At 43.9% G+C, this 23,242-nt stretch overlaps 3 protein-coding genes across 4 annotated transcripts in view; all 3 read right to left on the reverse strand.

The window, feature by feature from the left end:
• AJUBA (ajuba LIM protein) overlaps positions 1 to 1,431 on the reverse strand; it is a 10,224-nt gene extending 8,793 nt beyond the window's left edge. The window contains exon 1 of the mRNA XM_006883136.1: positions 396 to 1,431. Within this exon, the coding sequence (XP_006883198.1) occupies positions 396 to 1,431 (1,036 nt within the window). The remainder of the gene's footprint in view (positions 1 to 395) is intronic.
• Positions 1,432 to 5,796: 4,365 nt separating this feature from the next.
• LOC102858303 (chromosome unknown open reading frame, human C14orf93) lies at positions 5,797 to 18,341 on the reverse strand. Of its 2 annotated transcripts, XM_006883138.1 has the most exons (7): positions 17,711 to 18,341; positions 14,774 to 15,094; positions 7,626 to 7,687; positions 7,299 to 7,402; positions 6,514 to 6,626; positions 6,169 to 6,283; positions 5,867 to 6,048 (listed from the first exon to the last, which is right to left on the reverse strand). In XM_006883138.1, the coding sequence occupies exons 1-7, from the start codon at positions 18,290 to 18,292 to the stop codon at positions 5,867 to 5,869; spliced, it is 1,479 nt and encodes a 492-aa protein (XP_006883200.1). In that variant the 5' UTR covers positions 18,293 to 18,341. The 2 variants fall into 2 exon arrangements, with proteins under 2 accessions (XP_006883199.1, XP_006883200.1); XM_006883137.1 differs by having other exon boundaries at positions 5,797 to 6,283.
• LOC102852719 (dynein light chain 1, cytoplasmic-like) lies at positions 9,212 to 9,478 on the reverse strand. Its single transcript, XM_006883192.1, has one exon. It carries the CDS (start codon positions 9,476 to 9,478, stop codon positions 9,212 to 9,214), a length of 267 nt encoding a protein of 88 aa, XP_006883254.1.
• Positions 18,342 to 23,242: the final 4,901 nt, after the last annotated feature.

A 23,242-nucleotide genomic window follows, 5' to 3' on the forward strand; every position in this document is an offset into this window, starting at 1 on the left:
CCGAATTCCTGGGGGTGGAGCCTGGGCCGGGTTGGGGCGCCGCACGCAGAAGCCTGCAGGGGCACCGCAGCGAAGGGGGGCGCGAGGTGGGGGATGCTCTGCAGGCCCTACCAGGTGCCCTCCCAACGAGGCCTCCTACTACTGCGAAAACCCGGCGCTTTATAGAAATAGGAACTCTTGAGATAATCAAGAGGTTTGAGTTTAGCAGGAACGAGGGACCCTAGGCCATTCGAAGCCCCAAGGGACGTTTGAGAAAGCCCTCTGCCCCCTTTTGCCTTATTTCTTGTTCCACCTCTCGGCTCCAGGACGCGGGACGCCGACCACTTGGGTTGATGAAAATGAATGCGGGGACGGGTCCCGCCTGCCCCTCCCCATTTCTTCCCTCTCGCACTCACCGAAGTAGTCCTCCCTGGCCTCTTGCTCCCGCATCCGGGCTCGGGCGGCCTCCGGGGCAAACGGGCCGGGCGGTTCCTCGTGACCCGACGGCTCGATGCCCGACGGGTCGCCCCGAGCTCCAGCTTCTCGCCCTCCGGTGCCCATCGCCAGGCGCAGCAACGCTGTTAGCTCATCCTGGTAGCGGGCGCCCGCAGCGCAGTCTCCGTAGCCGGTCACCGAGTGTCGTCCAGGCTGCGTCCCACGTTTCTCCAAGGGCCCCGGCGCTGCCCCTCCGACCCCGGCTAGCGCTCCGGGGCTGCCCAGTGCTGGGGGATACGAATGGCGGCTTTCCTGGCAGCCAAACCCCACGGCCCGGTGGGCGCACAGTCGGTCCAGGGCGGCGTGGAGCTCCGGGTAGGCGGAGGGAACCCCTCCGGAGGAGTAGGCTGCTGGGGCCCCGGCCAGGGACGGGCCAAACAGGCACGGCCCGACGGGCAGTGGGCTCCCGTGGCGCTGGTCGTAGCCCATGCTGATGCCACTGGTACGATTGCTGCAGGGCCGGCTACCTCCGGCTCCGCCAGCCCCCGCGCCGTCCAGCAGCAGGCTGCCCCGGGGACTGGACGGCTTGCTCGCATCGCTGGCCGAACTACTGGCGAAGCTGGAGCGGGGGCTTAGGGCGGGAGCCGTGGTCTCCAGTCGGAAGTCGGGAGGCAAGGACTGAGGTAGAGGCAAGGCCCGGGTCGGGGCCGGCCCCCCGGGAAAGGCACCTTCGTAGCGCTGGGCTTCAAAGGAGCCGCGCGTGTTCCGCTCGGCGTCCAGAGGGCCTTGCTCTCGAGTCGGCTCCAAAGGCTCATCCCCAGGGCCCCCAGTAGCTCCTCGGACCCCGGATTTCCTAGGAACCCCCAACACACTCTGTCGCCCCTTGCTTGGTCCGGGAGCCCCATCGGACCCAGACCGACTAGATTCACCCTTTCTGCGGCCAAATTTGGCGCTGCCGGAGTCTGAGAGTCTTAACTTCTCCAGCAGGCGACTGGCTTTCTCTCCTAACCGCTCCATGCCCTCGGGTCTGGGGCTTCCAGCCCCCTCCCCACCTGACAACCTGCAGCGTTTCGGTGGCCGCTTCTCCTTCCCAGCGGCTGGACTTTGGTTCCCCAGGAACACAGGGCAGGCACAGGGGCTTAGCCGACGGCCAGGATGCCCGGCGCCAGGAATCCCGCAGCATTCCCCAGCGAGAGGGGCTGCGTCCTCCCGTGCATCAAGGGTTTAGGAGGGGCTGGAAAGGCCTGCGACCGCAGCTGTCCCGTCCGCCAGGCTTATCGGTTCACTCTCCGACTCGCCTCCACCCCCGCCCCCCTCGCTCTCACACTCGGTACGGACTGAACTTCTCTCCCAAACTTTTGTCTGCCTGGCCGGATCTACTTTCCAGGAAGGGCGGAGCACGGCATGTGCGAGCTGAGGCGGGGGTGTCCGCGCAGGGATCCCTGGTCGGCCTAATGGGAAGGGGGCGTTGTTGCTGTCTTGGAGGTGGAGACCTGACGACTGGAGGCGAGGGGTAGTTTGGCATAGTTGCTACTACATCACCCAAGAATTGGAACAGGAAAGTTGTGTGTGTCGAGACCGGGGACTCTTTGTAGTTGGAATGTGCGGAGGGACATGATGGAATGTAAGGGCCCGGACCTGGGCGACGAGTGGCATGTTCAGAGCAAACACCGTGACTTTGTTCTTGGTGTGAGGACTGTGAGAGAGATGGAGAAAGACTGATACAGGAGTGGTGAGACAAGGAGAGAGACGTAAGAGGAAGACAGAAAAAGTGAAGGTAGATCTATAAACAGGCTCGGAGACGCGATCGTGAAGATAGTACTGAAGACTGGTGGCCCTAATAGGTAGAAAGCGAAAGAGCACAAGCAGACGGGAGACCTGGGTGGTGCAGCACTCGAAGAATGGAGACTGAAAAAAGACTGAATCTGTTTAAACGACAAAGGATGAGACAAGCTTTAGACTCGGGGTGAGGGAAGACACTTTCTCAACTCACAGTTGCCAGGGACGGGTATTGAAAGTGAGTGCGATTTAAGCGTGTTTCTGAAAACCCGGAGGAAGAGTAACGAAGTGTTGGCTTTAACCGCTTACCTACTGAGTAGGGTAGATAGAGGCATAGACAGACACCCCCTGGTGTTGGGAAATGAGATTTTCAGCAACTATTTCAGGTGACTACAGGGAAAGGCTTGGTTTTAAAGCTAGTTCATGTCTTCTTCCTATTGCTTAACCCACAGGTTGATGATAAAGAGAGTAACTAGTAAGAGGAACAGAAGAAATGTCATGTAGAGGAAATAGAAGTGAAAACTGATCAGGGTGGAAAGGAAAAGAGGCTGATGTCCTACTTGAAGGATCAGGAATAACCGTAGCTAAGGCTCACCATACCTAATTAATCAGTCAACTTATTTTGCCCAGACTAGCATATAAAGAGGCAAAGGGTGAAGGAAGTTGAACAAGAACAAAAATGACCCCTTTGTGTTTGGTTAAATTTTAAAACTCACTGCCATTGATTTGGAATATACTCATAGCTGGTCCTCCAGCGAGTTTTCAGAGGCTGTAAATACCACTCGTGATTGCCTTTTTCCAACAGAGCAGATGGTGAGTTTGAACTGCCTTTCTTTGGCTTGGCAGCACACTCCTTACCCACTAGGCCACTACTGTATTTAGTTGGTAAATTAATAGGGAAATTATATGCAAATAAATCATGCATATTATTTTCATGTCAACATATAGACACATTTTGTAATTTTAGTAGCTTTAGGGAATGGAGAAAGAGGCTGATATCCTTTGGCAAATTTAGTTCAAATGATTTTGCTTCTTTGCTCTGGCTGTAGAGTCTCCCTGACCCCATCTCTCCTGAGAAACAGCTTTCCTATTCACGGATCAAGCCTTTAGCTCTAATCCTGATCCTGAATAGTTTACTATCAAACTGAAATCAGGGAGCACTTTTGGATTAGCAATGGATAAGGGCTAGAAGGTTGGCTCCAGAAAATGCAAGAGCAACATCTTCAGAATTAACCCTAAGGCTGTCCCTTCTTTCCAGTCTCCAAGTGTTCCGAGGGAACAGTTAGGGGACTTGGAATCTTGCAATTACTTATATCCAAAATATTTTAACAGCCTTTAGAAAGAGAATTGATGCCTTTGAGATGTGGTGCTGGAGAAGAGTGCTGAATATACCATGGACTGCTAGGAGAACAAACACGTTTGTCCTGGAAAGGGTAAATCAAGGCTGCTCCTTGGAGGCAAGGACTCTGAAGCTTCCTCTGACATACTCTGGGCATGTTGCAAGGAGGGACCAGTTCTTGGAGAGGGACATCATGTTTGGGAGGGTGGAGAGACAGCACGAGAGCAAGACCCTGGATGAGATGGATTGATTCAGTGACTGGGGTAATGGGAGTAGGTGTGTCAGAGACAGGTTGGCACAGGATAGAGCAGGGTTTAGGGTTCTTGTACATAGGGTTGCTATGAGTCACAAGTGACTTGATGGCACATAACAACAACAACAACCACCACCACCAATATTTGGAAGCTTTGATTCTTTGCGGGTTACAATGGGGAAAGTGAATCTTATGATACGTTGTGAAGCATTGAAAGAAGCCCATTTAGGAGCTGGTGGTGTTAGAACTGGGCACAGCTGAAATCAGCAACTTATGTTTTCAGCAAAATAACAGGAGGCAGAGATGCTTCAAGAGGAAGGGGGTGCAGTAAGACTTCAGTAATGCTCATGACCTTGGGGTAATTGTTCACAGTGTGAACTAGCCTGTGAGCTTCATAGGCTGCCTTCTCCATTTTAAGGACTTCAATTCCATCTATATTCAGATAACTCCCAAATCCCTATCTCTACCCCAGAATTTGATCTTAAAAACTCAACTGATCATTAATTATTATTTCCATTTGATAATTTCAGAGGTACACCTCACCCTAAACTGAGCACCTTTTCCTGGTTCCCTGAAACTCATTCCTTCTCCAGCATTCACTGAGTAAATGGCACCATAAAACACTTACCCTTTAAACAGAAACCTGGGTATCAACCTGTGTGCTTCCCTTCCCTTAACATTCAAATCCAACCATTCACCAGACATGTCAATTTTGCTTCCTAAATATCTTTCAAATCTGTTCTCATGACTTGTTCGGCCACCATCTCCTGGACCACAGCAAATAGCTCCCTACTGTGGCTTGTTCCTGCCAATCCATTTTCACACCCTAAGGTCAGGTGATTCTTCTAAAACACAAAACTTATCTCATTTTCTCGTTTAAAATTTTTCAATGATTTCTCACTGCCCTTCAGCAAAAGTCTATATTCTTTGAACTGGTCTCCCTACATCAACCCTTTCCCAAACTGTTTCAAGTATTGAGCTTTTTCTGTGCTTTCTCTTGCCTCTAGGCTGTGCACTTGCTGTCCTGTATGTCTGAAATGCTGTCTTGGGTTCCTCTTCCCTTCTGGTTAACTCATACCTATCTTTCAGGTATCAGTTTAAGCATCATTCCCACTGAGAAGCCTTTCCTAACTACAAGAGGAGGTTAGATAAAAATAGTTATTGTTTATTGAATGATACATGATGCACTTCCCCTATATTACCCTTATCATAATTCATTTCATTGCTTTGTTTAATGCCTGACTTCCTGACTAGACAATAAAATGTGATCACCCTCTGATCAACATTTTATCAGGAGCACCTAGTACAGTGTAAGTAAGCAATCAATATTTGTTAAATGATTAAATTTATAACTAGAAAGCCATTTTTACTACTGAATCCTCAAGATACACAAATTCTGTGCTTCTGATATGCGTATGCGTACGCGTACACACACACACACACACACACACACACACACACTATAGGATAATAGCTATACAGCCGTTCATATTTGCTTAAATAAGATAGTAATAGTAAAATCTGTCTTGTATCATTTAAGGAACAATAATTATTTTATCTAGGTCTCAATTCCTAAATAAGAATGTAACCCTGCTCTACTCAAAAGACTCCTGTAAGCGGCTGAAACTGCCCACCAGATGGCAGTATTACCCAGGGCTGATCTGTTCTTCCAATGCAGAGCAAGACCAGCAGTCACGGGGAAAAAGACGTACAACCAGAGTTGCTTCCCCAGAGTTGAGGATGAAACGGGAAAAGCAGCACAGACACCAGAATGTATGTCAAGAAAGCCTCATGTTTTAAAACCATCCTCCTCTTTTCCTCATTACAGGCTCCTCCTAGGCACTGTTTATGCTTCGGAATAAGCATCTTCTGGCTTGGCTTGCCGTTCACAGTAAGGGGGCTTCCCCCTTTTTGTATTAACTTTTTTTTTTCTGCCAGAGCTGCCTGCTTCCACTTCCAGTGGGTACTTTTTAAAAAGAGGGTTAAATTTACTTTGAAGGCATATTCTGGGAAGCCCCACAATTACTCTTTCCTGGGAAATGGGGAGTGGTAGAATTCAAAGAAATTCTTAGCTACTGATTTCATTCATCCTTTTCTACCTTGATTTCAATGAATGAGTTCAAGTCAGGGCAGAAAGTTTTGTGGGGCTGATCAAAAGACGGGGAGACAGGTCCATTCTCATCACCTCCCTCATCTTCCTGTTGGAAGTTGGGATTGTAAAGTTCTGGTGGAAGGAGTTGGACCTCAGCAGAAGGTAATCTGTCTGAAGGAGGCCCATATACACGGTTGGCTTTGGTGCCATGCTTTGAATTGGCATCCAGGTGATAGCAGAGCTCTGTGAGGCGCTGGGCCCTGAAACGAGGAGGGCGGGCCACCCAGACACCTGGCTCATTAAGACTGTCCTCTTCATCTGACATCAGCTCTTCTGTCACATCCTTCCAAAGGTGTTGGTCCTCAGGTCCAAAATGCCTCATGATACTGGATCGGTTGGCAAAAAGCTATAGTCAGAGCCCAGGACAGAGAGTAAGAGAAACAAACAATGAGTTAGATTTGGAGAACATCTGTATGGGGAGGAAGGCTGTGTAACATTTGTGCCTGATGGATCCCAGTCCCCAAGTCAAAATTTAGAAGAGTTCACTTTCCTTTTGCTCTGTTTGCTTATAATCTGAGCTCTCAATCCTAGTCTTAGAGTTTAATGTCTTGAAAGGAATGCTTTGAAACCTCTTACCCGGTATCTTCTGCTTCGAAGTTTTTTCTCCTCTTTTTCCTTCAGGCCTTTAAAAGGATTCAAGGAGTTGCGGTACTCACGCCTCTTTGTAAGGAAATAGGCCACACAGGCTCCTGGGTTACAGAAAATGAGAGGTGCAAAAGGGGCTTCTAGAGCAGTAGTCCTCAACTCCTTTTTTTCCTGCCTTAACACAATTGAGTTACTAGAAAATGTGCTTTCTTGGTTTTCCTATCGGTATCAGTATCTATTTAAGCTCTCTTTCTTCACCTCCATCTCCAACACTAACTCTTCCCATATCTCCCAATGGAAAAAAGACAACTTCAACTACTTCTTTAGCCCCCATTAAACCTAATCCCATTGCCAGTAACTGTTTACAGGTACTTTTTCCAGAAGCTTTCTAGTTCATAATGTTTCATAATGTTTTACAAGACACATAACAGAAGGAAATAGAAAACCTAAGGCGTAATATTTAAGTACAGAAAGGCAGCCCTTCTGACTTCCTTTTTATGTTTCAGATGCAGGCCCTACATAGACACAGTGCCTGATTGGTGTTCCAGCTCTTTCCTCTTGCTATTCTCATTTCAGAGTGAGTCGGGGAAGTAAAAGGCAATAAGGGCTAATCTCAGGAATACTGGAAGTGAAAAGAACAGCCAAAAGCTAATAATTACTTGAAAACGACTATTTTCAAAACCATCTCTATTATGCCTTTTCTCCTCTGACCAAGAATATGGTGGAGGGGAGTAGGCAGAAAGGATGGGATAGAAGTTAACTCAGGTTTTTCTTACCTTTCAGCTCTTTGTCAGTGTAATTGTGGGGACTAGTCACCAGTTCTTGCTTGAGCTTTTCCAGAAGGAACTTCACTACTGAAATATTCCAAGACGACTTAATGCTGCCAGAAAGAAGAGAGTAAGGCAGTCTACTTTTTTAAGAGTCAGATGAAGAGAAATACTAAGCACTAATCAACTTAGTGAAAATGCCTCCATGGCTCAAGACAAGATGCAGAGGATAAGGATGAGCTGAAAGCCCTAGCCTCATTGTTTGTAGCAACCTCCTTTATTTCCCTTCCCTTAGCAAAGTTCCTTTTTCAAGTCTTTTTTCCTAGGAGACCATACCTTTCAGACCCATTGAATCTCTTGTCATTGGTGATGTGGTTATGGACATTGTGGACCATTTTCTAGGGAAAAAAAATAACAACAAATAGAATTATGCCAAGTGTGGGTATTATGAAAAAGCTGCCTCAAATCTGTAAGGTGAAAAAAACCCCATTATCCATATGTAGTTCTCAGCTAGAATTCTTCCCATGGCCTGGGTACCATTTAAGAAGATAACTTCCAAAGAACTAGAATTACTTATCCAAATTAATATTTATAATAGGATCTGTGATGGTTAAGTTTGTGTGTCAACTTGGCTGCCCATGACTCTCTAGTTTGGCAGCTACAATGCAGTCATTCCGTTGTTAAAACTGAATATATATATAATATCACCTCCATGATGAGATGTTATGAGCAGAGACAATCAGTTGAAAGGGAGTTTTCTTTGAGGGTTTGGTCTATGTGATATTTATATAGAGACATCTGGCAAAGCCCTGCTTTTTGGTTGATCAGGATCCTGCATCCGACTTGTTACTACCTGACTTCTGGTTCTTTAGATTTGAGCCAGTAGCTCCATACTGCCCGGTGATCTTACCTACCAGTCTTGGGTTCATCAGCCCCTGCGGCTGTGTGAGTCAGGAGAAGCCTCTATCATGACCTCAGATTCATGGACTAGGACTTGCTAGCCTCTAAATGCACGTGTGCTATTTCCTTGATTTATAAATTAAATAAATAAAATATATAGTGTATATATATGTAAATTAAGTAAGAGATGCATTATATATAAATTAAATATTTATATCCATTTTATGTATATTATATATATGTTGTTATTGATTGCCATCGAGTCGAGCACAACTCATAGTGACCCTATGAACAGAAGACCCGAACCCTGCTCTATATAACTATCACTGTTTCTCTAAGTTCATAGAGTTTCCAGAGGCATGTTCTTTAGGAATTGGATGCCACTCCTGCTTCCAAATGAAGTTCTCAAACATTTCTATGGGTATACCTCTAATGGCCAGAAAGAGCAAATATACACCAGGGCTACTGTAAGTGAACTTTTTATTTTCTTTTTAATTAGCTAATTTATTAATTATTTTCTTTAAATTAAAATTTTAATTGAAATTTGAATGAAGGTTTACAAAGCAAATTAATTTTTCAAATATTATAGAATATTTTCTATAACATTAATTTCTAAAATTCTAATTGCACTTTTCCCACTTCTTCCCTGTAATCCTGACTTTCACTAATCTTTCCATGTCTCTCTGTGTCTTTCGTTTCTTTAATTATACTGGGATGATCATCACCTTATTGGATATTACCTTTCCCTTCATCTATCTTAATATATGCCTATTATCTATTTACTCATTTTTACTTTTTACTCCCTCTTTCCCATCCCTGGTAACTATTTTTTTTTATTTGCTAATTGCTTTATAACCACAACAAACTGGTACAGAGGAAGGTCCTGTACAAAACACAACAAAGGTTCAAAGATGGAGGCGTTCTCTTAGCAAGGCTGAAGATTTCAGTCTCTGGTATTTGGAATTTAGGCTGCAGTCCTTGTTTTTGGATGGATCACTGGGTGTGTGGGCACAGTCCATGCTTTAACCATATTTGAACAGAAGAATGGCAACTTGGCCCAGGCAGTAGATGAAGTGCTTAGTTTCATGTGTCACATAACTACCGAAGTTTCTCCCCACGATGCAGTGCCAGGTGGGGTTGTACTTCTTGTCAAACTCCTTCTTGATGTGGGCCACGATGTCCTTCTCGATGTTGTATTTCTCCAGCGCCTGTGTCGCGAACTCAACCGAGTCCTGTTGCATTTCCTCCGACATGTCCGCATTTTTGATCACCGCCTTTCGGTCGCACATGGTTGGTTACTTTTCTGAAAGCCCCTGGTAACTATTAAAGAGTGATTCTCTCTCTCTCTGTAAACCTTGCCTTAGCTTTTTAAAATATACACACACACACACACACACACACCTTTCCTTAGCTTTTAATAACAGTGGTCTTATACAATGTATGCCCTTTTGTGACTAACTTATTTCACTTAACATACTATCATCTAGATTCATCCATGTTATTCAGTGTTTCATGAATTCTTTGGTTTTTTTTAATGTTACATAGTAGTCCATTGTATTTTCTTTATTCACTCGTTTCCATCTCTTTTGCTATTATAAAGAATGCTGCAGTGAACATAAGTGTGCATATGTCTGTCTGTTTTGCAGCTCTTATTTCTTTGGGATATATATCTAGTAATGGGATTGCTGGATCAAATGGTTTTCTGTTCCCAACTCTCTAAGGAAGTGCTAAACAGCTTTTCATTGTGGCCATACCATTTTATGTTTCTACCAGCAGTATAGAAATATTCTAATTTCCTCCACACCCTCACCAGCATTTGTTTTCTGTCTTGTTGAGCTTTGTTAGTATTTCTAGGATTAAGTAAACATTTCTTGAAGTCTTCTATTCTTGCAAATTTTAAAATTTTCTTCAAACTACATTTCTTTCAATATGAAAATTATCTTCTAAAATTTTCTAGTATAATTGATGATCCATGAGCATGCTCCAGGTTTATTCATGGCTTTATATATCTCTTTGCACATTACCACAAATCCTAGGGACAAACGCAACATAGTCTGAAAAGCACAAACCTAAAATAGCAGAAGTGTCCTTTGGAAAAGGACCTTGGAGACTTTATCACCCAACCTCCCTTTTACATTATCAGATAGACTTTTGCTTATGCAACTCTAGTGATGGGTTCTCAGTACTTATTGAAGCAGCTTATTCTGATGTTGAACATCTCTAATAGTTAAACTTTGCTTTGTTGTTTTTGTATGCTGTCGAGTTGGAACTGACCCATAGCTGATCCTCTAGCAGGTTTTCAGAGGAAGTTAATCACAATGGAGGAGACTGCCCATGCTTCTCCCATGAGCAGCTGGTGGATTCAAATTTGTGCCTTTGGGATTGCAGTGCAGCTTCTTACCAGTTGTCGACCAGAGCTCCCTAAAACTTTCCTTTTAAGGCCCTAAAATAATGGCCTCAGTTTCGCCCATAATTGCACCTGAAGTATTAAAAAATAACCTTTTTGTACTCTCTAAGTGTTCTCTTATTTAGTCTAACCAACTTCAAGCCCTTTAATCATTCCTTATGACATAGTTTCCAGACAAATTCCTCATCAAACCATGAGGAACTCTGACTTGCCAGATCTTACAGAGGGACACCTGGAACTGAATCTAACTCATCAGGTGAAATCTGACCAAAGAGGAGCATTACCTCCCTCCATGGAACATTACACTTCTAGGAATGAAGTCCAAGACGGTGTTACCTTTCTTAGCAACACCACACCTATGAGCAGTGAACTAGAGTTCATTCACAATGACAACTCAAGTCACCAGGGCATTTTTCACATGAATTACTATCATCATTTTCTTCCAACTGAATTGTTAAACTTTAATGCAGGATTTTGTTTATTCCTATTGAATTTTGCTTTGTTTTTTCTGATTATGTTTTCATTCTGAATTCTCTCACTCAGTGGAAATTATGGAGCACATTTTGATGAGTTCACCTCCCAATTTAAGGCTTCAACTCCACATTTAGAAACTCTTAATTTAAGTTTCTACTTGTACAGCTAATTGATCATATTACACTTGAAAGTACTGTAAATTCTTTGTAGCTGGGATCTCCACTTTTTGTTATCACTGTATTATTATACTTGCTTCATACTCAATACAGTTATTTTACCTCTTAGTAGACTAAACTTAAGGAATCACAAGGGGTGGATGAATGCTTCAGAAAACATTCAGAAGAGCTGCAATAAAGGAGGGGTGGGGGCCTTGCATAGTCTCCAATCCAAGTGGCTTAGAAGAGATCAGCTGATAAAAATCAAACTAGGCTTGAAGTAGAAAGGAAAAATACTCCAGACGATAATAAGTGTTAAGACTGTAAAGGCTGCTGGCTCACCTACCTCCTCAGTGAGCTAAAAATAAATACATTTCCCCAGGAGCACTGAGTCTGCATCATTCCAAGGAATTAAGAGTTTTGGTTTGGTCCTTTTTGTTCACAACAATGCACAGCTGCCCCAGTACACTGGAGAGGTACCACTCTGATTTCCTCCCAGAGGTAAACATCGAAATAGTAAAGATCTGCTGCTGTTCCTCCTCCCCACACCCTTAAACCCACAATCTGGCTGGTGAGCCCACAAGAATATTTTAAACCTTCTGTGATGGGCAGCAAAATTCCCTGGCTGGCACTTTAGATCTTTCTCAGCACTATCATAGAAAACCTGATAAGTGAGCATACTGGTCTCCTCAGTAGGTTCCCAGTTTCACTAAGCTCATTAAAGGGCAGGAAAAAGCCAAGTCTCACATTACTCCTCTCTCTGGAGGCAGAAGGCAGGGTTGGAATGGAAGTGAGTGGCTCCGAAGATCCCGACTTTTTGCAAATTCTAATTCTCACAAATTTATTCATGACTTAAAAATTACAAAGTTTTGAGAAGTTCCTTGAAATGCATATGCCTCCTTTTATATTACTAGCAACAAGAGTGGAGTGACTATCTTGGGCCCAAAATCTGTGACAGAAAAGCCAAGCCCATCTCCCATACTTAGTAAGTAAGGAGATGTCCCTGAACAGAATAAAAATACAAAATGAAAATAAACAAATTGCTATTGGTTAGGAGTGGAGTCTTTCCAGGGGATAAAAGACTCTCATCAAAGTAAAACTGAGGTCTCAGAGGAAAATTAGACTTACATGAACTCTGGTGGGGTCCTGGGCCCAATGTTACAAATTTCCACTTGGAAATATACGTGGGAGGTAAATATATGTGGGAAAGACTTCAGAAGACAAGGTAAATACAGAGTAAAAACTGCATGTGAGAAAAAGGAAAATCACTAAAACACCTAAGACTATAAAACTTATGTGGAGAGTGAGAAGTAACTAAGGTGATATATAAATGGTAGTAGTCAGCTGTTTTCAATCTTTGCTAATACAGGAAGAAATAGGCTTTACATTATAATGGGACTTTGGTTGGCTGTGACAGGTGACCTCCACTCCAAACCAAAAAATGTAGAGGAACATTAGGTTGTTAACGCAGTTATCTATTTTATAGATAGATATTTTGGTGTCCCTCCAACATTAACACCTAGTATGGCCCTAATTGATCGTTCTAATGTGAAATCTATACTTGGACCAAGAGGCAGTCGTCAGAACAGAGCAAGGAAACAATGCATGGTTCAAAATTGGGAAAGGCATATGCCAGGGATGTGTCCTATCTCCATACCTTTTCAACCTGTATGCAGAGCAGATTATCCGACAGACTAGGCTGTATGAGGAGAAGTATGGCATCAAGATTGGTGGAAGATCTATTAACAATCTGCGTTATGCAGATGACACAACCCTGCTTGCTGAAACTGAGGGGGACCTGAAATGCTTGATGCAGAGGGTCAAGGACTGCAGCCTTCAGTATGGATTGAGGCTCAATGTCAAGAAGACAAAGATTCTCACCACTGGACCAATTGGCAGCATCAGGATGGATGGTGAAGAGATTGAGATTATTAGTAACTTTAGCCTGCTTGACTCCACGGTCAACACTCTTGGCACCAGTAGCCAGGAAATCAAAAAACATATTGCAATGGGAAAGTCTGCTGTTAGGGACCTCTCCAGGGTACTGAAGAGCAATGGTGTCACTGGAGACAAAGGTGTGTCTAATACAGGCTATGGTCTTTGCAATCACTTGTTATGCATCAGAGAGTTGGACAATGACTAGGAAGGATAGAAGGAGACTTGATGCCTTTGAGCTATGGTGCTGGAGAAGAGTATTGAATGTACCCTGGACTGCCAAGAAAACAAACAGATTCACCCTGGAGAGGGTTAAACCAAGCTACTCCTTGGAGGCAAGGATTCTGAGGCTTCATCTGACATACTTTGGACATGTTGTAAGGAGGGAGAGGTCCTTGGAGAGGCACATCATGCTTGGGAGGGTGGAGGGAAGGTGCAGAAGGGGAAGACCCTCTATGAGGTGGATTGATTCAGTGACTGGGGTAATCAGGATGGGTATGTCAGAGGCAGTGATATCAGCACAGGATAGAGCAGGGTTTAGAGCTGTTGTACATAGGATCGCTATGAGTCGCAAGTAACTTGACGGCACATAACAACATGGCCCTAATCCTCCAAGTGACACAATTGGTAGTCACCCTAGAGGAGAGTTTATCCATTTTGGAACTCATGAGTATTTCGGGTCAAATAATTCTTTAATATGAGAGGCTGTCCTCTGTATTGTAGACATTTAGTAGTATCTCTGGCTTCTATTTACCAGATACCAAGAGCACCTTTCCTCCCTCTGCTATTTATAACAACCAAAAACATCTGCAAATACTTCCAGTTGTCCCTGTGGACAAAATCAAACCAGCTGAGGACCACTGCCCTTGAATATCTCTAGGTTTAAATTAGCTGCTGGCTAGAGGGCTCTCAGCTCAGCAGAATGTTCCTAGGGCTCCAGGGCACCCCGACATTCCAGAAAGACCTGTTCAAGCCAGTATCTTCCCTGCCAAGAGCTCCTGGAATGACTAAAATCTCCAAACCTTTATAACTGAGCTAACTGCTTGGAGACCACCCGAGGATACTAGGCTTTTCCATCCAAGAGGTGCTTGGCCATTTACCCTGCATATTAGCTAAATCTGCAGGCAATTCTAATGTTCCTCTTCAGTAGTTAATCCCTTAAATCTTCCTATTAGGATCATTAGGTCATTCCCATCCATCCACTTGAGTCAAGTCTGTTCTGATTCATAGCAACTCTCTGTCAGACTTCCAAGGCTGTAAATCTTTATGGGAGGAGATTGCCCATCTTTTTTTCTCCAAGCAGTTGGTGGGTTCTTAATGCTGATCTTTTTGTTAGCAGCCTGACATGTTACCTCCTCCCTATTAGATCACTAGGAGATTTGATAAAATACCCTTCTCTCTTTAGAAGGAAAATATCTATCTATAAAAGTCTAAAGAAAACTTCAACTGCAAGTAGGTAGCCTAGGGTTATGGCATGAATCTGTCTTCTTGATCATTTCATTTCATTATGATTCATGATAACAGTCATTCACTACAGGATGTTTAAAACCAACCCACCCTTCACTCTTGTCTCCAAATTTAAAACAAGAAGTATAGAAATTGAGCTCACTCACAGATAGTACCAAATCCCGCTTACGCCTGGAATTCTTCTGCCCACTCCCTTTGGTCCTGCATTGGGAGGCAGTAAACCCTAGAGGGTGTCTCAGCTCCCCAGTTCCCCCAGAGCCTGACTCTTCCAAGGTACTGTCCAGCGTAGCAGCAGCATTGAGCACATCTTCAGGACGGGGTGGTGGCAGCTTGGTTCCATTCTCTGACCCTGTCTCTGAGGTTGCCCGCTGGATAGCCAGTTGTGTGGCTGGTGAGAGCTGCTTGGCATAAGCAGGGACCAGCACCCGCTGTAGTGCACCCTCAGAGGCCACGTAATCATCCACCAACTAAGAACATAAAAGAAAATAGCCTATTAGCCGGTCCACTTAGGGGAACCTGGTCAAGGATCGTGAACAAAGAGTGGAGAGATATGGAGAACATAGTAGTCTTTAATGCTCAATGGATTTCTCTGGGACTCCTGTGGGAATGCTGGGCAAAACGTTATCTTGTGTGTACAGGGCCTATGGTTTGGGGTCATTACTATAGCACTGATTACAAGGAAAAGGCAGGTTTCTGATGCTTTCATAACTTGAGTTTGCTTGGCTCCATGGTCAACACTCTTGGCACCAGCAGCCAGAAAATTAGGACATATTGTGATGGGAAAGTCTGCTGTTAAGGACCTCTCCAAAGTACTGAAGAGCAATGGTGTCACTCTGGAGACTAAGGTGCACCTGGTACAGGCCATGGTCTTTGCAATCACTTGTTATGCATCAGAGAGCTGGACAATAACTAGGGAGGATAGAAGAGAATTGATGCCTTTGAGCTGTGGTGCTGGAGAAGAGTATTGAATATACCATGGACTGCTAAGAAAACAAACAGGTTCATCTTGGAGAGGGTTAAGCCAGGCTGCTCCTTGGAAGTAAAGATTCTGAAACTTCATCTGACATACTTTGGACATGCTGCAAGGAGGGACTGGTCCTTGGAGAGGGACATCATGCTTGGGAGGGTGGAGGGACAGTGCAGGTGAGGAAGACCCTCTATGAGGTGGATTAATTCAGTGACTAGGATAAATGGGGGTAGGTGTGTCGGAGACAGTGAGATTGGCACAGGATAGAGCAGGGCTTAGAGCTGTTGTACCTAGGGTTACTATGAGTCACAGGCGACTCGACAGCACATAACAACAACAGTAATTTATGGTCTGCTCTTGGGTATATGTGGCTAGAAAAAGGTTTTGTTTAAAAGGCATTGGGAAAGGAGGTAATAACAACAACAAAATAAGGAAACTAAGCAAGAAAAAAACCTGACATCAATAATAAAGAGGAGAAATAAGAGAAAATGAGAATGAAGGAGGAATATATAAAGTAAAAAAATCTCTAGAGACTGGAGCTGTCTGCTGCACTCATCTATTGTTCATCCCCTTCACAGGGCCAGTCCTGAGTCCTCACCTTGATCCTGCCTAGCAATATCTGACAGTCAGTGTCCTGACATCTACATGACTGTTTGTGCCCTCACTCAAGGACATACAGGGCAAGGAAAAGAAGGAGGGGAGGAGAGAGGGAGAGAGAAGAAAGGAGGGGGGATTTCTGCAGCCAAGAAAACAAAACAGTGAAGGGGGGACACAGAACGAGGGGGAGGCGAAGGCTGAGATTTATAGACCTGTGAGCTGCTTTCTGCTCTGTGGAATCTAATTCCATCCTGTGGGCTTGGAAGCCTTCCCTGCCTGAAAGAAACCACAGCCCAGGGCATAGCCTGGCCTGGAACCTGCCTCCCTCAGTCCCCAACAGTATGGTCCTGACCAGGCACAAACAGGAGCTATAGCAGTGGCCATTAGCCACAGGGCTATGCCTTTTGGGGTAACAGTGACCAATTGCAGAATTTCATGGGAGGGGGCCACGGAGAGTTTAGGTCTTTCTTTCTCAGATCCAGCAGATGGGCTGGGAGTTTCATTCCTCCCATCGACCCTGTGTTCTGCTCCTTTACTCTTTTCTGGGTGTCTGCGCCTTGTCATGGGGGGAGAAAGAGAAGAGGGAGGGCAGACACAGAGAAGGTGGAGAAGAGCTGACAGACCTCCCACTGTCTCTCAAGTGGCAACACATCTGTTATTTCCCCATCTCTGTGATCTCTGTAGTTGCTCCATCTCCTTTCCATACTTTCATGTGTGACATTCTGCAGTTTTGACTCTACCCAGCCAGGATTTTCCTGCTCATATGGCCCTGAGCAATAAAGAAACTGAAATAGAACAATGTACTTGTGTGTCTTTTCCTGCTCACAAATGTGCTCACCTGTGTCCTTCTTTCCTTCTCCCTACGTAGTATTCCTTTTACTATCAATTTCATTTCTGTTCAATTTATTTCCTTTCCTCTAGCTCTCCTCCCACCTTGCCTCAAATTCTCTTCCCCACATAGATGTTCCCTTTTCTACATAAATTTGCCTTTCTTCTATGCTCTTTTTCCAATTTTGATCCTCCCTCACCCCTTCATCTATGCCTCTTTCCCTCCCAACATCTGCCTTCTACTCGTCCTCTCCCTCTCATATTTTCCTTCTATTTCTCACTCCACCTCTGCCTTCCTCTTTTCTACATTCCCATCTCTCTCAGCACTGAACTCCTCTTGGCAAGCTGAGGGTCCGTGATAAAATATGAATGAGCCGTCTGTGCACGGCAGGCATTCTCGCCAGGAGAGGCAGAGCCCACGAAGCAGCCAAGGCAGCTGTGGAGGAAAGGGTGCCATGTGGAGTTAGTGGGGAGGGAAGGGCACCTAATTCCACACACACCCAAAAAGATCCCCTGCCAAAACCTCTGATGATCTGAGAAGAAAATAGGGGTGCTGACTATATCGTTAAAGGCAAAAGAAATGGAGTTCTGTGGTTTATCACAAATCCAACAAGAGATGGAAAGAAAAAGACAAGAGAGAGAAGGCTAAGACACAGTAGCGCTTGTGTCCTTTCTCTGCTGCCATACTCACAGGATTGAGCAGCGAGGCCCCCTCAGTAGCAGCCAGGCCACATCTCTGGGAGGCTGGGAAGCCCAAGGGCCCAGGCCCAACTGCTGAGGCTGCTCCCAGCTGCCGCAGCTCCTCAATCACCACCTGCACGCCACTGCCCACACTGTCACACTCCTCTTCTGCCACAGACAGAGACTTGCCAGCTTCTCCAGGGCTCTCCTTGAGAGGCCCAGGCTCTTCAGGTGCAGAACTCTGTGCACCAGCTTCCCCATCCTGAGCAGGGGTAGACACTCTCCCCTGCCTTAGCTCACTCACTTCCTCCTGCAGACGTTTTAACAGTTCATTGTTGGCCTTGGCAAGACCCAGAGCAGCCTCAGCCAGTCCCACTGCCTTTTCTACCCTCTGGTAGATGACATGGAGGAGTTGCTCTGAACTCTGGACTGCTAGGCCATGGCCTGTCACTGTGATAGGAGTGCTGGGAGGAGGGTTCCCACCGTGAGAGCCGGTGCTGCCCCCACTGGTCTCATTCTTACAGGAACAGCAGCAGCATGTGGCCTCACTGTTACTGGGTGGGGAGAAGAGAATGGTAGCACTGAAGGACATGACTGGCTGGAGCAATGGCAACCCTGCTCACACAGCTGGGCTTTTCCAAAGAATGTCCTGAGTCCAGCTGAACTTCACAAGTTCAGTGGGTAGTAGCACCAATCTCTTTAAATGTACTTTCCTTATTCACTGAAAGTGATCAGAGGCACGTGCGCAGCATGTAGTGGGTTCTGTGACGGAGGAGTATGCACACCAGGAAGGAAGGTACAGTCCATGGCTGCCTCGCCTCAGCTTGCAGAGAGACGCTTTCTTCTGTTTGTAGATCCTACTCCCCATCCTGTTCACTCCTTACTAAGGGAAGAGGCCTACAAAGGCCTTCTTGAGGGACACAGTTTCAGAGGGTAGAAGGCATTCTTCTTGTACATGAACATAAAACCACTCATACCCTAGCCCTCAGCCCCCAAGTACTACCACCATTCCAGCCTAAGGAACAGAGGCTTGAAAGGAGCTGCCAGCATCTGGAAAGATTAGATTAAGGAAGAAAATGTTGATCTGTCATAGCCTCACTATCTTACTGTAATAACAATATTATGTTTTATTGCCTTGACATGATTTCTGAAGCAGTTCAGAATGTTTCACATAGGTTATCTCATCTATACAATAGCTAAAAAAACACATATTACTCTAGGTCCAGGGAAGAGATATGCAGAGAAGTTATATGTCTTTTTCAAGGTCAGAGAAGATAGCAAAATCCAGTTATTGCTACTTTCAGTCTAGCATTTTGGGTTTTTTTCCCCCTAAACGGATACCACTTTTTGTTGACATGAAGAATCATGATTCCAACCTCTATAATTTTCATACAGATGCATTCAAAGACTCTGAAAACACCAATCATTACATCTCTCAATATGTCACCAACCTCTCACATCATTAATTCTTTAAGGGAGGGGCAGGAGAATGAAATGAAATAAAAGCTGCATTGGAAAACTGAGTTGGAAAATGGGCATTTGCTCTCAGAATGGGGCATCTGTACCTCAGCCTTTACAAAGGAAACTTGCTGTCCTGAGTCCCTTGGCCAGTAGTCAGAGAAATTAGCCCTCTGTGTCCCCTTATCACCACTTCTCATGTTCAACAGGTATGTCTAAATATCTAAGGTTGGTACATTGCTTACATTACCAGCCCCTCAAAAAGAAGAACATCAATGATAAACCCAACTGCCTCTTTTGAGTTATTATAATTAAGCCAACAACAAGCCAGAAAAAATAAGGCAGAACGAGATGGAGGCAGATTGTGCTACAAAGAACACTCCAAGGGACTTAATAAATATTGTCATTTTCTAAATGATACTTGATTGTGGGAGGGGGGAGAACCCTTTTGCCTGAAGCTTCATAAGTGACAAAACCTTAAGCATGTTTACAATTTCCTCGAGTGATACATTTCTATTGTACCCTAAAAATTACAACATCACAATTAAAAGGAGAGGAGATTAAGAGAATTTTCTGTAGACTGAGATGGTTATTTATTCATTTATTTAAATCAGCACTCTCATTTCAAAAACAGGTAATATCAGTGCCTCTGAGGTACTAAAATATAAATCTGACTATGCATTTTAATTACATTTGGTTATTAAGGAATAGTCTTTAATTTGCTCTTTTTACCTTTATTTTAAAGAAATTGCTTTTTTTTCTGTGCCAAATATTCACTTTGTGCAAGAATTTAACTAAAATCCATTTACAGCTTCTCTGTCACTGCAGTTACTGGAAGGCACAGCTAAACCTAAAACTAAAGGTTAAAGCCAAATTAAAGCTAAAGGTTAAAGGAAAGCACTAAGTGATTCTATGTCAATTTATGGATGAATTATTTATATATCTTTTTCCTTCTCAAATAAGGGCCTACACATCTCCTTCAGATTTTTTTTTTATCAACATGCGAGGAGTTTAATCTAAAGCATTATGCTGTAAAAAAATTACATTTTGGGGAGAACATGGATTGAATTGTGTCCCCCCCCCAAAATACATACAAGTAATGATGTATCAGTGGAAGTTATGTAATGATACCCTATGAGCTGATTAAAACAAGTAGCTGCAAGTGGAATGCACCAAAGCCCGAGTCCAGTGTAAGGGGCGTTTCCCTGGAGTATGTCCTATATACCTTTTATCTCACTGGAGATGAAAGCGGAGGAACGAAGCTGAGGAGGGAGAATCTCAGTACTACTAAGCAGGAATTACCAGAAGTGGAGTGTTTTCACTGAAACTAGGTCTCCACACTAAGAAGCTCTTTGACACCAGGGAAGTCCAGGTCACACGGAGATCTTCAAGGAAGATCTGGCCTACAGATTCTGAAGGAAACAAACTTTTCTCCAGAACTGACAGAAGTCCTTCCCCTAAGATGGCACCCTGAATTTGGACTTCTAGCCTCCTAAACGGTAACAGAGTAAGTTTGTTAAGGCTATTTACCTGTGGTAACTGTTATAGCAGCCTTAGATAGTTGAGACAATGGACTACTATAATATACAAAGGTTTATCAATTGAGGCCATCAAAGTCAATTAGAGAGTATCAGTCTACAAAAATGATGGTCAATATCCTACTTTGGTGAGTAGTGACTAGGACCTCAGAAGCTTAGGACCCATCAAAGGTGCAACTATTGGGCTCTCCCTGTAAAAAACATAGAAGGGGGGAAAAATCAAAGATGCATAGAAACAACTAGTTCAAAGGGCTAAAGAGCAACATGAACTTCAAATTCCACTACTCTGAGACCAGAAGAACTAGATGGTACCCCACTACCTCAGCAAACTGCTCTAAAAGGGATCACAGTAAAGGATTTTGGAAAAGAGAAAAATGTGGGACAAATTTAAAATCACAAAAATGACCATGCTTGCTACTGTAATAGAGAATGCTGGAATCCAAATCTAGGGCCCTCAGCAACCCTTTAACCTGGAACGAAAATCAGTCTTATGACTCAACTTTAGCCAAACAATAGACATGCTTCTAAGATAAACAATAATACCAGGTAAGTTTTCCCTTCTTAAAACAACCAATCATACAAAAACGTGGGCAATATGTGCCTAGAGAGAAAGCTCAGAGGGCAGAAAGAGATAGAAGGATGAAAGGAAACAACACTGGGAAGAAGTAAAAAGAAGTGTGCTGTTACAATTGGGGACCATAATTAACACATTAAAACAAATCTGTATGAGTGATTGAATGGAAAACCAACTGCTTTTTAAATTTTCATTCAAAGCACAATAATAATAAACACTTTTGAAAAACAGAAGTGAAGATAGTGAGATTTTTATCTTATTTACTTTGGACAAATTATTGAGAGACCAATGAGTGGAAAAGGACATCAGGCTTCATAAACCAAGAGGATCAGAAAGAAAAATGGAGACCCTCAACAAGATGGATTGACATAGTAGGTGCAACAATGTGCTCAAACACAGCTATTAATGATTATGAGACTGGCACAGGACCAGGCAACATTTTGTTCTATTACACATAATGCTGGCATGAGTCAGAGCTGACTTAAGGCATCTAACAATATACTTGGTTTTCTCGTCTCACATCACTAGTCTTTCTTACAGGAGGACTTTATCTTTTTAGATATTTCTAAAATCTAAGTTAGATTTTAGAAATCTAATCTAGTAGTAGGTTATTTTGTACTAAATTTAGTAATAAATTATTTCATAACTGTCTTTTTGAGACTCAGTTGTTAGGTATGGTCGAGTATGACTCATAACAACCCTATGAACAACTGATTGGAACACCGTCATACCCCGTGCCATCCTCATAATCTCTGACACACCCAAGTACATTGCTACAGTCACCATGTCAACCTACCTGGCTGAAGGTCTTCCTCTCTTTCACCACCTCTCCATCTTTCCAAGCATGATGTCCCTCTCCAAGGAATAATAATACTCTAGCAACACATCCAAAGTATGTAAATCAAAGCCTCAATGTCCTTGCTTACAAAGAGCACTATGGCTGTACTTTCTCCAAGACATATCTGTTTGTTCTTTTGTCAGTCTGGAATCATAAGTCCTCTTCTCCAACACTACAGTTCAAAGGCATCAAATTCTTTTCTGTCATCCTTAGTCATTGTCCAGCTCTCAGACGCATAGCAAAGGACTGAAAAGACCATAATACAATTGAAATGTTTCAAATCACAGACTTAGCCCTGTACATGCTCACAAGCCTATGCCAGGAAATTTGGAGGACACCTGTTTGTTGAGGTTCAGTCAGACTATGCACATAAGGTATGTAGAACACTATTGTGAAAATTGGTTAATTCTGTCATCCTGTCAGGCTTAAATTAGGAAATATCAGATATGGAAAAAAGGGGTTTAGCTACCATCAAAAAGGAAGAACTAGATAGTATAGCAGGTCTTTTGGACCTGAGATCTCTGTAAGAATAAAAAAAAAAAAGATTGACTAAAACTCAGTCACACAGAGAGCTGTGGCACTGTATAGAAGAGAGACCAAGGTATGGCAGCCCAGACAAACGGCAGTCTGTGATACCAAAGAACCAGAGACCAATGTGAGCTGACCCACGCAACTAGAGTTGAGTGACTTCTGTGCCTAGGCTTAAGGGAAAAATAGGGTGGCTTATAATAGCATAGGAACATACTTCATAGCAAGTTATGCTGGTAACCCATGGGTGTGCTTTTTTGGCAGCTCAAATCAGTCTCATGTTATTTATAACCTTTGAAACCTACTGGAGGGTCAGCTGTGACTTGGAATTGACTCACAGCAATGAGAGGGAGAGAAAGAGAGAGAGAACTATATAAAACTTACTCAAGTAAGGCAGAGGCCGAGGCCACAGGGCTGAGGGTCAAGAGAGGCCTGCCTTTTGTTTACAATTGCAAGGAGTTGGAAACAACCTAAATGCCCATCAACAAACGAATGGGTAGAGAAGCACAATGGAATACTATGCTGCATTGAAAAACAAGGAACTCATGCAATATTATTCAAAATGGGTGACCCTGGAGGACATTATGCTGAGTGAGGTATCTCAGT

This window comes from Elephantulus edwardii, unplaced genomic scaffold (assembly GCF_000299155.1).
Source record: "Elephantulus edwardii isolate Elephantulus edwardi_28Jun2011 unplaced genomic scaffold, EleEdw1.0 scaffold00026, whole genome shotgun sequence".
NCBI classification, from domain to species: Eukaryota; Metazoa; Chordata; class Mammalia; order Macroscelidea; family Macroscelididae; genus Elephantulus; species Elephantulus edwardii.

Coding starts and splice junctions, on each gene's coding strand:
- LOC102852719 (XM_006883192.1), bottom strand. CDS start 9,478: ATGTGCGACCGAAAGGCGGTGATCAAAAATGCGGACATGTCGGAGGAA.
- LOC102858303 (XM_006883137.1), bottom strand. CDS start 18,292: ATGTCCTTCAGTGCTACCATTCTCTTCTCCCCACCCAGTAACAGTGAG. Junction 7,688..14,773: donor AGCGGGATTTGGTACTATCT/GTGAGTGAGCTC, acceptor TTTTTTCCCTAG/AAAATGGTCCACAATGTCCA. Junction 7,403..7,625: donor AGATTCAATGGGTCTGAAAG/GTATGGTCTCCT, acceptor TCTTTCTGGCAG/CATTAAGTCGTCTTGGAATA.